The sequence below is a fragment of the Oncorhynchus tshawytscha genome, linkage group LG13, assembly GCF_018296145.1.
Source record: "Oncorhynchus tshawytscha isolate Ot180627B linkage group LG13, Otsh_v2.0, whole genome shotgun sequence".
Lineage (NCBI taxonomy): Eukaryota > Metazoa > Chordata > Actinopteri > Salmoniformes > Salmonidae > Oncorhynchus > Oncorhynchus tshawytscha.
The window spans coordinates 45,803,204-45,820,259 of record NC_056441.1 but is presented as its reverse complement, the minus strand read 5'-3'; the positions used below and the strand labels follow the sequence as shown (position 1 = coordinate 45,820,259).

Below are 17,056 nucleotides of genomic sequence, written 5' to 3'. Positions count from 1 at the left end.
AAAGAAATTCCACAAATTAACAAGGCACACCTGTTAATTGAAATGCATTCCAGGTGACCTCACGAAGCTGGTTGAGAGAATTCCAAGAGTGTGCAAAGCTGTCAAGGCAAAGGGTGGCTACTTTGAAGAAACAAATATGTTTTGATTTGTTACTACGTGTGTTATTTCATAGTGATATCTTCACAATTATTCTACAATGTAGAATATAGTAAAAATGAACAAAAACCTAGGAATGAATAGGTGTCCAAACTTTTGACTGGTACTGTATAACAGCACTGCCCATGAGACCCCTGGTTTCCCCCCGTTCTACCAGATGTTTGGTAGAGTCCCCAGTCTGTCTGTTGACGTACTGTTCAAGTACGCTGTGTGAGAAGATTGCGATGTCTCATACCCAAAGTATGTGAAGGGCCTGAAGAAAGATCTCCAGGGGGCAATGGTCTTCGCTGATAAACACACCAGTGGTGAGCAGAAGCGCCAAGCAAATATTTACAATAGGAGAGTAAAAGGTACACTCATCAAGCCAGGTGACAGAGTTCTTCTAGCAAACAAGAGGACAGAGGAAGTTGGTAGACTGATGGGAGGATGTTCATCGACACGGTGGTGGAAAGAATTCCCAAGACCCACACCTTCCAGATCAGTGACCCTGTCACGGGCCAGTCCAAAGTAGTCCATCACAACCTGCTGCTGTGTGTGAACTTTCTAGTCTTGCCTGGAAGTGAAGATGAGTGCCTTCATGGTCTCCAGTGCAGTCAGTTTGGATGGAGAAGTCTCCAGTGAGCAGCCTAGACCTCAGAGAGTAAATCAAATCAAAGTTTATTTGTCACGTGCGGCGAATACAACAGGTGTAGTAGACCTTACAGTGAAATGCTTACTTACAGGCTCTAATCAATAGTGCGGAGAAGAAAAAAATAAAGTGTGTGTGTGTGTGTAGGTAAGTAAAGAAATAAAACAACAGTAATAAGACATTTGAAAATAAGAGTAGCAAGGCTATATACAAATACCGGTTAGTCAAAGCTTATTGAGGTAGTATGTTCATGTGGGTATAGTTAAAGTGACTATGCATATATGATGAACAGAGAGTAGCAGCAGCGTAAAAAAAAAAAAAAAAGAGGGGTTGGGGGGGTGCACACATTGCAAATAGTCCGGGTAACCATGTTCAGGAGTCTTATGGCTTGGGGGTAAAAACTGTTGAGAAGCCTTTTTGTCCAAGACTTGGCACTCCAGTACCGCTTGCCATGCGGTAGTAGAGAGAACAGCCTATGACTGGGGTGGCTGGGGTCTGACAAATTTCAGTGCACTTCCCCTGACAACGCCTGGTGTAGAGGTCCTGGATGGCAGGCAGCTTATCCCCAGTGATGTACTGGGCCGTACGCACTACCCTCTGTAGTGCCTTGCGGTCGGAGGCCGAGCAATTGCCGTACCAGGCAGTGATGCAACAGGTCAGGATGCTCTCGATGTTGCAGCTGTAGAACCATTTGAGGATCTTAGGACCCATGCCAAATCTTTTTAGTTTCCTGAGGGGGAATAGGCTTTGTCGTGCCCTCTTCATGATTGTCTGGTGTGTTCAGACCATTCTAGTTTGTTGTTGATGTGGACACCAAGGAACTTGAAGCTCTCAACCTGCTCCACTACAGCCCCGTCGACGAGAATGGGGGCGTGCTCGGTGATCCTTTTACATTGAGGGATGGGTTGTTATTCTGGCACCACCCGGCCAGGTCTCTGACCTCCTCCCCGTTTTGTCGTTGTCGGTGATCAGGCCTACCACTGTTGTGTCGTCTGCAAACTTAATGATGGTGTTGGAGTCGTGCCTGGAACATGCAGTCGTGGGTGTACAGGAGGGGACTGAGCATGCACCCCTGGGGAGCTCGTGTTGAGGATCAGCATGGCAGATGTGTTGCTACCTACCCTCACCACCTGGGGGCAGCTCGTCAGGAAGTCCACGATCCAGTTGCACAGGGAGGTGTTTAGTCTCAGGTTCCTTAGCTTAGTGATGAGCTTTGAGGGCACTATGGTGTTGAACGCTGAGCTGTAGTCAATGAATAGCATTCTTACATAGGTGTTCCTTTTGTCCAGGTGGGAAAGGGAAGTGTGGAGTGCAATAGAGATTGCATCATCTGTGGATCTGTTTGGGCGGTATGCAAATTGGAGTGGGTCTAGGGTTTCTGGGATAATGGTGTTGATGTGAGCCATTACCAGCCTTTCAAAGCACTTCATGGCTACGGACGTGAGTGCCACAGGTCTGTAGTCATTTAGGCAGGTTGCCTTTGTGTTCTTGGGCATAGGGACTATGGTGGTCTGCTTGAAGCATGTTGGGTATTAGACTCAAATCAGGGACATGTTGAAAATGTCAGTGAAGACACCTGCCAGTTGGTCAGCACATGCCCGGAACACACGTCCTGGTAATCCATCTGGCCCCGCAGCCTTGTGAATGTTGACCTGTTTAAAAAGGTCTTACTCAGGTCGGCTCCAGAGAGCGTGATCACACAGTCGTACTGAACAGCTCATGCATAACTCAGGTTTGAGTTATGGAGCAAAGTTTTGTTAGCAGCCAGGAACCCACCCACCCAGTCCCACAGTAGAAATCTTGATCAAGAACAGGGTTGAAGTGGTGTGACTGAATAGGATGAGAATCCTGAAGAGGGCACGGCTTGTCCAACAGAAGTCCACCAGTGAAGCTTATAGTGGAACGGATTCTGAACATAGTATGGGCAACACACAAAGCCTAGATCAAATCCTATTTTATTGGTCACATACATATGGTTAGTAGATGCTTTTGTGAGTGTAGTGAAATGCGTGTGCTTCTAGTTTCGAAAGTGCAGAGATATCAACAAGGAATCTAACAATTCCACAAGAACTACCTAATACACACAAATCTAAGTAAAGGGATGGAATAAGAATATGTACAGTTGAAGTCAGAAGTTGACATACACCTTGGCCAAAAACATTTAAAACTCTGTTTCACAAATCCTGATATTTAATCCTAGTAAAAATGTGAAATGTCAGAATAATAGTAGCGAGAATGATTGATTTATTGCATCACATTCCAAGTGGGTCAGAAGTTCACATACACTCAATTAGTATTATTTGGTAGCATTTAAATTGCTTAAATTGGGTCAAACGTTTTGGGTAGCATTCCACAAGTTTCGCACAATAAGTTGGGTGAATTTTGGCCCATTCCTCCTGACAGAACTGGGGTAATGGTCAGCTTTGTAGGCCTCCTTGATCACACACGCTTTTTCAGTTCTGCCCACAAATGTTCTATGGGATTGAGGTCAGGGCATTGTGATGGCCACGACAATGCCTTGACTTGGTTGTCCTTTGGCCATTTTGCCACAACTTTGGAAGTATGCTTGGGGTCATTGTCCATTTGGAAGACCCATTTGCGACCAAGCTTTAACTTCCTGACTGATGTCTTGAGATGTTGCTTCAATATAGCCAAAATGTTCCTGCCTCATGATGGCATCTATTTTTTGAAGTGCACCAGTCCCTCCTGCAGCAAAGCACCCCCACACATGATGCTGCCACCCCCGTGCTTCACGGCTTGCAAGCCTCCCCCTTTTTCCTCCAAACATAACGAAGACCAAACAGTTCTATTTTTGTTTCATCAGACCAGAGGAAATTTCTCCAAAAAGTACAATCTTTTTCCCCATGATGTGCAGTTGCAAACCGTAGTCTGGCTTTTTTATGGCTGTTTTGGAGCAGTGGCTTCTTCCTTGCTGAGCGGCCTTTCAGGTTATGTCAATATAGGACTTGTTTTACTGTGGATATAGATACTTTTGTACCCGTTTCCTCCAGCATCTTCACAAGGTCCTTTGCTGTTGTTCTGGGATTGATTTGCACTTTTCACACCAAAGTACGTTCATCTCTAGGAGACAGAATGTGTCGCCTTCCTGAGCAGTATGACAGCTGTGTGGTCCCATGGTGTTCATACTTGCACATGTTGGAGCAAAACTCATGACTATGATTACATTTCCATTATTAGCAGCATCTAGGCTGTCCAGTTTGAAGAGCTAAGACAGAATGGCTATATAAAGGAATGGAACATATATGACCAGGGCCTGCTACCATTATAACCTATACAGCTGTCAGATGTGGGCGTTAAGCAAGAACTGAGAAGAAAAGATAATGATTAAAAAAGGTCAAGGAAAGCTATTTTCATATAGAGGGAGGGAACTCTATACGTAATGCAGAGAGATAAAGGCAGGACTCTGTAATAAGAGAATTTAGTCTCGGCTACGTATGTAATGAAGTCCTTCTATGGAAGGGCTCGGCTTTCCAACTCTGTATTACAACCTATATTTAATTCACAGGTTCTAGTAAAAGTGTTATATTTCTGAGTCGATATTCCACCCAACGTACTATTGTTTGTACAGATGAACGTGGTACCTTCAGGAGTTTGGAAATTGCTCCCAAGGATGAACATGACTTGGAGGTCTACAATTTGTTTTCTGAGGTCTTGGCTGATTTCCCCATGATGTCAAGCAAAGAGGCACTGAGTATGAAGGTAGGCCTTGAAATACATCCACAGGTACACCTCCAATTGCTCAAATGATGTCAATTAGCCTAATCAGAAGTTTCTAAAGCTGTGACAATTTTCTGGAATTTTCCAAGCTGTTTAAAAAGGCACAGTCAACTTAGTGTACGTAAACTTCTGACCCACAAATTGTGAATTATAAGTGAAATAAAATATCTGTAAACAATTGTTGGAAAATGTACTTGTGTCGTGCACACAGTAATGTCCTAACCGACTTGCCAAAACTATAGTTTATTATCAAGAAATTTGTGGAGTGGTTGAAAAACGAGTTTTAATGACTCCAACCTAACTGTATGTAAACTTCCGACTTCAACTGTACACATATGGGATGAAAAATCAAGATATGAAAACTTTGAAGTGACTAGTGATCTATTTGTTAGTGACCAATGATTTCAAGTCTGTACAGTCGTGGCCGAAAGTTTTTAGAATTACACAAATTTTCAAAGTCTGCTGCCTCAGTTTGTATGATGGCAATTTGCATATACTCCAGAATGTTATGAGGAGTGATCAGATGAATTTCAATTAATTGCAAAGTCCCTATTTGCCATGCAAATTAGCCGAATCCCCAAAAACATTTCCACTGCATTTCAGCCCTGCAAAAAAAGTAGCAGCTGAGATGTCAGTGATTCTCTCGTTAACACAGTTGTGAGTGTTGACGAGGACAAGGTTGGAGATCACTCTGTCATGTTGATTGAGTTTGAATAACAGACTGGAAGCTTCAAAAGGAGGGTGGTGCTTGGAATCAGTTCTTCCTCGCTCAATCATTGTTACCTGCAAGGAAACACATGCCGTCATCATTGCTTTGCACAAAAACGGCTTCACAGGCAAGGATATTGCTGCCAGTAAGATTGCACCTAAATCAACCATTTATCGGATCATCAAGAACTTCAAGGAGAGCGGTTCAACTGTTGTGAATAAGGCTTCAGGGCGCCTAAGAAAGTCCAGCAAACGCCAGGACCGTCTCCTAAAGTTGATTCAGCTGCGGGATCATGGCACCACCAGTACAGAACTTGCTCAGGAATGGCAGCAGGTAGGTGTGAGTGCATCTGCACACAGTGAGGCAAAGACTTTGAGGATGGCCTGGTGTCAATGTAACAGTATAGACTTTACGTCCGTCCCCTCGCCCCGACCTGGGTGCGAACCAGGGACGCTCTGCACACGTCAACAGTCACCCTCGAAGCATCGTTACCCATCGCTCCACAAAAGCCGCGGCCCTTGCAGAGCAAGGGGAACCACTACTTCAAGGTCTCAAAGCGAGTGACGTCACCAATTGAAATGCTATTAGCTCGCACCACCGCCAACTAGCCAGCCATTTCACATCCGTTACATCAAAAAGAGTAGCAAAGAAGCCACTTCTCTCCAGGAAAGACATTAGGGACAGACCGATATCTGCAAATGGTACAGGGATTGGACTGCTGAGGACTAGGGTGAAGTTATTTTCCCTGATAAATCACCTTTCCGATTCTTTGGGGCATCCGAGAAAAAAGCTTGTCCGGAGAAGACAAGGCGAGCGCTACCATCAGTCATGGGTCATGCCAACAGTAAAACATCCTGAGACCATTCATGTGTGGGGCTGCTTCTCAGCCAAGGGAGTGGGCTCACTCACAATTTTGCCTAAGAACACAGCCATGAATCAAGAATGGTACCAACACATCCTCCGAAAGCAACTTCTCCCAACCATCCAGGAACAGTTTGGTGACAAACAATGCCCTTTCCAGCATGATGGAGCACCTTGCCATAAGGCAAAAGTGATAAGTGGCTGGGGGAACAAAACATTAATATTTTGGGTCCATGGCCAGGAAACTCCCCAGACCTTAATCCCATTGAGAACTTGTGGTCAATCCTCAAGAGGCGGGTCGACAAACAAAACCCCACACATTCTGACAAACTCCAAGCATTGATTATGCAAGAAGGGGCTGCCATCAGTCAGGATGTGGCCCAGAAGTTAATTGACAGCATGCCAGGGCGGATTGCAGAGGTCTTGAATAAGAAGGGTCAAATCAGCAAATATTGTCTCTTTGCATCAACTTCATGTAATTGACAATGACTTTGACACTTATGAAATGCTTGTAATTATATTTCAGTATTCCATAGTAATATCTGACAAAATTATATAAAGACATTGAAGCAGCAAACTTTGTGAAAATTAATGTGTCATTCTCAACTTTTGGCCACGACTGTAGGCAGCGGCCCCTCCTGTGTTAGCGATGGCTGTTTAACAGTCTGATGGCCTTGAGATGATGATGTTGATGCACCTGTACCAACCTCACCCTCTGGACGGTAGCGGGGTGAACAGGCAGTGGCTTAGGTGGTTGTTGTCGATTATCTTTTTGGCCTTCCTGTGACATCGGGTGCTGTAGGTGTCCTGGAGGGCAGGTAATACTGAATCCAGAGCCTCACATGTAATGGAATCGTCACTTTCATGACAAACATTGTTAGGTCCAGAGCAGGCCATATCATTAAAACCTGTGAATAAGCTTATTTACAAGATGAGCAAATCAGAAGCTTTTGCACAGCAGACAAATAAGTATAGAACATGAGCCAGTTCACTATTCAGCATTAGCACTGCTTATTGATTCAGGTCCTAAGGAACAGAGATTATTATTATTAGTTCTTTATTTTGAGTCCTAAAGGTCAGATTTTAAAAGTGACTTGAGTATGAATTGAATATGAGTTTTGTAGACTGGTGCATTTGATGTAATCACTGAAGGGTTAATGATAAGCACTCTCCCTCATGAATTCTTATGATACAACCTTGTGGTTTGACATGGTTGAGCAATGTAGATTTCAATTTAAGTGTAATCTGAGGGAAAAATGAACTGTTGCACTAAAACTATTGAATATGTTCTGATATTTTGCCGTATTCAAGGAGGGGGAGAATATAGCAGGAGCAGTTTTCACCTGCAAGTAATTGTATGAAGTGTGAGAATGGTTCCAAGATGTTTTTCCTCTAGTCAAGGCTATTATGCATTGTTCTTACACCCCCTCCTGGTATAAACTGGTATTGGTCTTGTGTCAAGTTCACCGTTGAGGCCATCATTAGAGTTCCCTTTCATTTATGATTAGGGCAGAGACGGTACGGAGAAAGTTGAGCTCCGCTCCTTTTTGTGCTATAACATGTCATAATCCTCATACAAGTCTAGTCTAACTGTATAAGTGCCTTATGAATATACACTGCTCAAAAAAAAAGTGAACACTGAAATAACACATCCTAGATCTGAATGAATGAAATATTATTATTAAATACTTTTTTCTTTACATAGTTGAATGTGCTGACAAAATCACACAAAAATGATCAATAGAAATCAAATTTATCAACCCATAGAGGTCTGGATTTGGAGTCACACTCACAATTAAAGTGGAAAACCACACTACAGGCTGATCCAACTTTGATGTAATGTCCTTAAAACAAGTCAAAATGAGGCTCAGTAGTGTGTGTGGCCTCCACGTGCCTGTATGACCTCCCTCCAACGCCTGGGCATGCTCCTGATGAGGTGGCGGATGGTCTCCTGAGGGATCTCCTCCCAGACCTGGACTAAAGCATCCGCCAACTCCTGGACAGTCTGTGGTGCAACATGGCGTTGGTGGATGAAGCGAGACTTGATGTCCCAGATGTGCTCAATTGGATTCAGGTCTGGGGAACGGGCGGGCCAGTCCATAGCATCAATGCCTTTCTCTTGCAGGAACTGCTGACACACTCCAGCCACATGAGGTCTAGCATTGTCTTTCATTAGGAGGAACCCAGGGCCAACCGCACCAGCATATGGTCTCACAAGGGGTCTGAGGATCTCATCTCGGTACCTAATGGCAGTCAGGCTACCTCTGGCAAGCACATGGAAGGCTGTGCGGCCCCCCAAAGAAATGCCACCCCACACCATGACTGACCCACCGCCAAACCGGTCATGCTGGAGGATGTTGCAGGCAGTAGAACGTTCTCCACGGCGTCTCCAGACTCTGTCACGTGCTCAGTGTGAACCTGCTTTCATCTGTGAAGAGCACAGGGCCCCAGTGGCGAATTTGCAAATCTTGGTGTTCTCTGGCAAATGCCAAACATCCTGCATGGTGTCGGGCTGTAAGCACAACCCAAACCCTCTGGACGTCAGGCCCTCATACCACCCTCATAGAGTCTGTTTCTGACCGTTTGAGCAGACACATGCACATTTGTGGCCTGCTGGAGGTCATTTTGCAGGGCTCTGGCAGTGCTCCTCCTTGCACAAAGGCTGAGGTAGCGGTCCTGCTGCTGGGTTGTTGCCCTCCTACGGCCTCCTCCACGTCTCCTGATGTACTGGCCTGTCTCCTGGTAGCGCCTCCATACGCTGACAGACACAGCAAACCTTCTTGCCACAGCTCGCATTGATGTGCCATCCTGGATGAGCTGCACTACCTGAGCCACTTGTGTGGGTTGTAAACTCCGTCAGTTTGATTTCACAGAAGTGTGATTGACTTGGAGTTAGTGTTGTTTAAGTGTTCCCTTTATTTTTTTGAGCAGTGTATATTTATATCAAACTGTGAAGATCACACAGATATTTGAATATCTCAGTATCTTGATGCTATCGGAGCTAACGTTCTGAATGTTTACTTTGTTAGCCATTTCACGCCTCATTGGCTAACATTACCACGAGCAGTCAAGACAGTTGAAACTGTTACATTTTCATTCTAACTTTAACCCCTGTTGCGTGCTTCAAAGCCAGACTACAATAAAACGGGGCACTCGCCTGAACCCGAAGATCCTGTGTGTGCGTCTCACGGAACCCAAACCAGCTGCGCACGCGTGCGCTATTGTGAATAAATGTATTTTGTCCCCCTACACCAAATGCGATCACGACACGCAGATTAAAATAAAAACCAATTATATTAAATTTGGGGACAGGTCGAAAAGCATTAAACATTGTCAATTTAGCTAGCAAGTTGTCCTATTTAGCTAGGGATATAAACATTGAGTTATTATTTTCCCTGAAAAGCACAAGGACCTCTACTCCAACAATTAATCCACATAAACAGGTCAACCGAATAATTTCTAGTCATCTCTTCTCCTTCCAGGCTTTTTCTTCTCTTGACTTCATATTGAGTTTGGCAATTTTCATAAATTAGGTGCATTACCACCACTGACCTAGTTCATCTTTCAGTCACCCACATGGGTATAACCAATGATGAAGGCACGTGGGTACCTGCTTCTATAAACCAATGAGGAGATAGGAGAGGCAGGACTTGCAGCGCGATCAGCATCACAAATAAAACTGACTTTATTTTAGCCCTTGGCAAAATAAGATGCTCGTTGGTGCGGGCGAGCAGTGTGGATGCAATAATTTAATATTCTAGATTTCTACATTTAGTTTGCAACGCTGGAGAGTAGTCAGGGTATCAGTCCTGCAATGTAGCGCCAGTCAAGAATTGAGGGGTTACACATGCGTAAACAAAATCACAATTTGAAATCACCAATCCTGTTCCACAATCTCACTAAAACATATTCACCCATCACTCAGATGCTACGGTACACCCACTTTACTCACCGATGCATTGTAGAATTGAGGGATCTTCCTTAAATTGGATTATTCTCCTTGAAGTAAATACTTTACCCTGGGAAGCAGCCCTTATACACGTGACAGTCCCCAAGTGTTGCACTTAAGATTACTTCATTGGTCAATTCCACACAAGGTTCAACCGAAACGTGACTCCTGCTCTTAACCCGAACCCTCCTAAAGACACAGGTTTTTTGGAGAGGTGCTGCTGCGGCCAAGGGCACAACGACAGGCAATGGAATCTAGGAACCTACAGTTGCCAACTCACTGCACGCCAGATTTTTCCCGTCATACCCGAGATTTGAACTGGCAACCCCTGGCCACTGGCTCGCCTCTCTAACCGCTAGGCTACCAGCCACCCCGGGAGGGTAAGGGTGGTGGCCCAAGAGCAGCTAGGGCTTTTGCCTCGTTCCTTTTCATGCGTAAGTTGGCCTTATTGGAAGTCTCCAAATAGAACAGGAAGAACGGTCAGAAAACAGTCCAAAACAGGAGACACATCTATCCCTACCACACATCAGGTAAATTATCAGCCCATCACCTCAAGTTAAACCATAACTGGACGGAGATGCTCTTCCTCCCTGGAAAACCTGCCCACGCAGACCTTTGACGAGACTGTCGTTCTCTGCGACAGACACTTCCGTTGAGGAAAAAAGTCTTAGCTAATTCTGTTGTGTGTAGAGCATGAACCCACAGGTGCGGGTCACCACTGCAATTCAACTGCAACTCCCTGTTAGCTTATGTCATCAGTGGCCGTATGTGTCCAGTGTCTCACAGGAGTTCTGATTTAAAAGGTCTCATTGAATAAGATTACATGAACATGGGGGGGGACCTTCTCCTAGATCAGCACTTTTACTCATAGACCTCTAACTCATCCAGAATACTGAAGCCCATCTGCATGTTACAACTTATTTAATACATAATTCACACAGCAAGCTTTTGATGTTTGCTACAACATGGCAATTGTGTTCTGCCAGTATATATTACCATAGGGCACCATACATTCTATAAGTATGTCTAAAACAGACACTACCCCTTTCTGAAACACATTATCAAACTTTCTAACGACCTAATGCAGGCACAAATGTGTCATCTGAAAGGAAATGGACAACAATTCTATGGATGCAGGGCCTAAAATAGTCCATGAGATCAACATGATACACTATAAATATATACACACACAAAAGTACATGGACACCTCTTCAAATGTGTGGATTTGGCCATTTCAGCCACACCAGTTGCAGACAGGTTTATAAAAATCGAGCACACAGCCACACAATCGCCATAGACAAACATTGGTCTTACTGCAGAGCTCAGTGACATTCAACGTTGCACCATCATAGGATGCTACCTTCCCAACAAGTCAGTTAGTTGACCATGGCAGAAATTTGACTAAGTGCTGTTATTGTGAAGTGGAAACATCAAGGAGCAACAATTGCTCAACTGCGAAGTGGTAGGCCACACAAGCTCACAGAACGGGACCGCCGAGTGCTAAACCGCATAAAAATCGTCTGTCCTCGGTTGTAACACTCACTGAGTTCCAAACTGCCTCTGGAAGCACAATAACTGTTCATCGGGTGTTTCACGAAATGGGTTTCCATGGCAGAGTAGCCACACAAGCCTAAGATCACCATGCGCAATGCCAAGCGTCGGCTGGAGTGGTGTAAAGCTCACCGCTATTGGACTCTGGAGTGATGAATCCCCCTTCGCCATTTGGCAGACGAAGCAGAGTTGAGGATGACAGGAGAATGCTACCTGCCCCAATGCATAGTGTGAACTGTAAAGTTTGGTGGAAGAGGAATAATGGTTTGGGGATGTTTTTCATGGTTCGGGCTAGGCCCTTTAGTTCCAGTGAAGGGACATCTTAACGCTACAGCATACAATGACATTCTAGATGACACTGTGCTTCCAACTTTGAGGCAACAGATTGAGAAAGGCCCTTTCCTGTTCCAGCATGACAATGCCCCCCAAGCGAGGTCCATAGAAATGGTTTGTCGAGATCGTTGTGGAACAACTTGACTGGCCTGCACAGAGCCCTAACCTCAACTCCATCGAACACCTTTGGGATGAATTGAAACAGCGACTGCGAGCCAGGCCTAATCTCCCAACATCAGGGCCTGACATCACTAATGCTCGTGGCTGAGTGGAAGCAAGTCCCTAGAGCAATGTTCTAACGTCTAGTGGAAAGTTTTCCCAGAAGAGTGGAGGCTGTTATAGCAGCAGCCAGCCCCGCATTAGACAGTTAAAAGAAATGCCTCATGGGCTTAGTTTAAGTTGTATTCACCAATAATCCATGGGTATATCATGAATTGAAATGGCAATAAATATTGCATTTGTACTTTCAAGGATCCAATATTTCTGAATGAAACTTGACATTATGCACCCATTAATCTCTAGTGGACAGATTTAGTTAAACATAACTGGTACCGTAGAATCTGTCACCATCCTATGGGATGCGTGATAACAAGCAGCATTAGTGCCGGCTCTTGGGTTTCGTCACTGGTTATTTGGACCTACCAGGATTGGGTGAAGGCGGTGCTCAAACTGCTTTGGTTCGACAGATGACAAACAGGCTGAGAGTTCCCTTTTGTGAGGGTGAGGACTTCGCATACAGGAAATCTCCATTTCTAACTCGCTTATCCCCAGAACCTAATCGAGAACAAATCACAGAATATTTTACGGGCTAACCAAGATCATGCAACCATTACACAATTTGTGGAAAAGCTGTTCGCTGTATTGAGAAGACCATGTGCCTGAATATCTCATATGACTAATAATTCTGTAGTTTTTGTAGTGCACACCACCAACAGTAAGATAGTAATTTTATTGACACACGTCATCTGTAGTCAGCTACCATCTGCCTCACCCCAAAAAACGATATAACACAAATGTTCCCACACTTTCTCAGTGTGCATACATTAACACATACATGTTTCATATACATACATAATATAACTTAAGCTTTACAATCTTTTTGCTGATCGCAGAGGGGTGGGGTAAAGGACCGCTGATCAGCAGTTTACCAAGCGCATTTCAAAACCAACCTCCCCTTCCCCTGGCCTGTACACGATGACTGAAGCTTGGAGTTAACTGTGGGAAAAGGAGTCCTGGGTCATGTTCATAAGAACATGGAACAAAAAAATAAATAAAAACGGGAAACGAAAATTAGCTGTCTTATTGGACAAGTCCAGATAGTCCTCCCCGGTTTGTTCATTTTCTCCTATTTGGTGACTACTGAACATGACCCCGAAGAGGGCAGGATATGCTGGCCTGTTTCAACAGAACACTCTTAAGAGAGAATCCCCTGTTCGATCTTATCAGTGCCTTGCATCCTCCAGGGCATGTATTCATACAACTCAGATCAGATAGTGAACATTTCATTATTAAATGAGTGAAAGACACTTTTCTGGGCAAGCTTTACTCAGTGTTGGCACCAGTTATTGCCAGAGTGGAAAACATGACCAACAAAGGCAAAAACATGACACCATTGATCTTCAAACTTTTCCCCTCTGGAAAAATTACAAGTGCAAATTTGGGTGCTTTCAGCAGAAGTGTATATTACAAGCAGGATCAATGAGTTAGCCAGCTAACTGATAAACAGAAATAATCAGATTTTCTGGTTCATTAGGAAATCTAAACTAAGATATGTGATTCTGGTTGTTAGTTTAATCAGACCATGCATTTTCAAACGTGTCCTTCAAAAAAAACGTTATTTCAGAATATTTAGGCAAGTTCGCTGGCTAAAGCATTGATCTTGCTTTGTACTATACCCCCCAGGACTCAACGTTGTGGAACTTACAGATAGAAATAAGTAGAACATGGCTCTGACATATTGAACAAAGGAATCATTGATTCTATTTATGGTATTTCTACATGCAATGTTCGACAATATTTCACTACTGAACCTGGCCCCTTGTCAGCAGATCCCATTGGACCGAGTGATCCTTGCGGGACTGGGGTTCCCTGCCCATGTGGTGAACGATAGATACTAGTCATTGATATTTAGAACAGCATCATGTAAACATGACACATATGTCATGTGTGTCAACAAGTCCATTGAAATGAAAAACAAACAAAAACAGCATGCAAGTGTTAAGGAGTGGAGCTAATCCCCAGGCTATGGAGGACCACAGTATCTGCTTAACGTCTTTGGACGATGGGGTCAGCTTTAGGCCTACATAAAAGTTCCGATACAAATACATTATGTAGATTAGAACATACTGTACATGCTTTTATAGTGGGGAATCATGTCAGCTCTACAGGAAACATCTCTTGCAACGTCCTGAACAATGCATCCCTCCAGAACGCGGCCCAGCATTTCACCCCTGGAATCGAGGTGAGCTGACCAATAAACGGGTCTAACAGTTGACCGATCAATAACAGAAATTCAAAAAGACCAGCACATGCTGTGGCCCTCCAAGACCGGAACATTGCATTATTTTAATGTTGACAGTGACTGATAGGACATAACACTGAACAAACACCTGAATAAATAGTATTAAGCAGATGTGCCAAGTGTGTGGGTTCATTCCAGCTGTCTAGAGAATTGTCATCTCAAACAGAGCATTCCCTGTTTAAATGTTACATGGGGGGCATGGTCATTGTGATTGGCACATGAGTTTGTATTAGAGAATTGTGTTTACTCTTGTTCACAACACGTGTTCACTCCTTACAGCAGTGTTGTTCAAGCCTGGTCTCAAGGACCAACGAGGTGTGTAGGCTTTTGTTCCAGCCAAGTACAACTACTTATAAACTTGTTGTGGTGTGTTGGTGCAGAGCTATATAACAGGCCCTGTGGGTATCCAGGACAAGGTTTGAAGAGCACAGCATTACAGTATTAACTTGACAACTCAATGCTCCTATACAGTTGGAGACAACCAACCAATCACCCACCTTGTGCAATTTCAGACAAAGCAAAGGTGGTGCAAAGTGAATGGAAACACTGTTACATTAGAAAGACCGGGAACTGCACAAAATGCTTTCCGTTATTGTTGCCATGCATTCATTTTTTTTTTAAGGACAAAAAAAAGGAATTGTATTTAAAACTGAAACCTGGGCCCAGTTTTTCATAGTTACCAGATCGGATTTTGGCAATTTGTTTGGATTAAAATGCATAGAAATAGAACGAATCTAACAGACGTCGCCATTCAAGTCAATGATGCCTGTGTTCTATTAATTCTATTTCTACGGATTAATTCTATCCAATTACCGAAATACGATCAGATAAGTATGGAAAAAGTGGGCCCAGGAGACAGACTTAAACTTTAAAAGCCTTTGCCCACCCCAAGGTCTTGTAAAACTAACGACGTGTCCAATTGCAGCCTTAAAAACCAGACAATCCAGCTCTGTTTATAGTGGCAATTTGGCAACAACTGTCTTATAATGTCATCTTTCAGTTAAACTGTCTAACTCATTCGCCTTGCCTTGGTTGGATATAATTTCAAATGGATATATAATTTTGTTTAACTTTAAGAGAAAACTCTGCCTTCATGGCTCATCACTGACACGTTCAACTGGACACTAAAAACTCTGCTGCCACCCATGGGCCACCGGATGACCTCCTTTAGGTAAGAAAACAACTCCCCCAACGTATCAGAGCACAGAATGGTCCAATGCCAGTGAGGCAAAGTTGATGCGGGGGTAGGCCGTTAGAGGGTGGGGCTAGGGAACCCCCGTCCAGTCTGTGCCTCCATTGAACAGTCCAGACAGAGCCAGTCACCCAATGGCAGAGGGCCAGAGCAGAGCATAGCCAATCACATATCAGACCAGAGGACGGCCTTGCTGCCCTTCTCCACACTGACCACGTAGGCTCCCGATGGCGACCAGGACACCGAGTTGATGGCCGAGCTGAGAGAAGAGAACAGAACGTCAAACCTGAGCAGGACGGCATAACGGGAGTGTCAGGTAGAAGTTGCACCTTACCCCAAAGAGATAGAAAAAGTGCCTTTCCTTGCATCTGTGCCAGCATGGGCTGCGCCATTGAGGGCCAACTTAATTTTAAAGTACAATCTCTTCTACCATGAGTCGGTCAACAAACAAAAGGGGTCATACTGCCACCTGGAGTGTGTTGTCTGAACAGGCAAAACACACGGTTGGTGATTTAATGCCATTGCAGTAATTGAATGTTTGCTGACGAGTACAGAGCATTTGGAAAGTACTCCGACCACTTGACTTTTTACGTTACAGCCTTAATCTAAAATGGATTAAATACATTTTTCCTCGTCAATCTCTAAACAGTACCACATAATGCCAAAGTTAATTTTTTATTTACCTTTATTTAACGATTCTTATTTTCAATGACGGCCTAGGAACAGTGTGTTAACTACCTTGTTCAGGGGAAGAACGACAGACTTTTTACCTTGTCGGGGATTTGATCTTGCAACATTTCAGTTACAAGACCAAAGCTCTAACCACTAGGCTACCTGCTGCCCCAAATGTACACACACAAGTATGGACACCTAGTAATTTAAGGGGTTCTCTTTATTTTTACTATTTTCTGCATTGTAGAATAATAGTGAAGACATCACAACAATGAAATAACATCTGGAAACATATATTTTATATTTCGTTCCAGTTCCCTGCTGCCTGTGACTGGAACGAATTGCAAAAATCGCTAAAGTTGGAGACTTATCTCCCTCACCAACTTCAAACATTTGCTATCTGAGCAGTTAACCGATCGCTGCAGCTGTACATAGTCTATCGGTAAATAGCCCACCCATTTTTACATTTTTACCTCATCCCCATACTGTTTTTATTTATTTACTTTTCTGCTCTTTTGCACACCAATATCTCTACCTGTACATGACCATCTGATCATTTATCACCCCAGTGTTATTAATCTGCAAAATTGTAATTATTCACCTACCTCCTCATGCCTTTTGCACACAATGTATATAGGCTCCCCTTTTTTTCTACTGTGTTATTGATTTGTTAATTGTTTACTCCATGTGTAACTCTGTTGTCTGTTCACACTGCTATGCTTTATCTTGGCCAGGTCGCAGTTGCA

The 17,056-nt window shown here is 43.8% G+C and overlaps 1 protein-coding gene across 2 annotated transcripts in view; it reads right to left on the bottom strand.

Annotated features, from left to right (window-relative positions):
- Positions 1–12,855: 12,855 nt before the first annotated feature.
- atg16l1 (ATG16 autophagy related 16-like 1 (S. cerevisiae)) overlaps positions 12,856–17,056 on the bottom strand; it is a 55,109-nt gene continuing 50,908 nt past the window's right edge. For both annotated transcript variants that reach the window (XM_024441974.2, XM_024441975.2), the window contains one exon: positions 12,856–15,897. In XM_024441974.2, the coding sequence (XP_024297742.1) occupies positions 15,804–15,897 (94 nt within the window). In that variant the 3' untranslated portion in view covers positions 12,856–15,803. The remainder of the gene's footprint in view (positions 15,898–17,056) is intronic.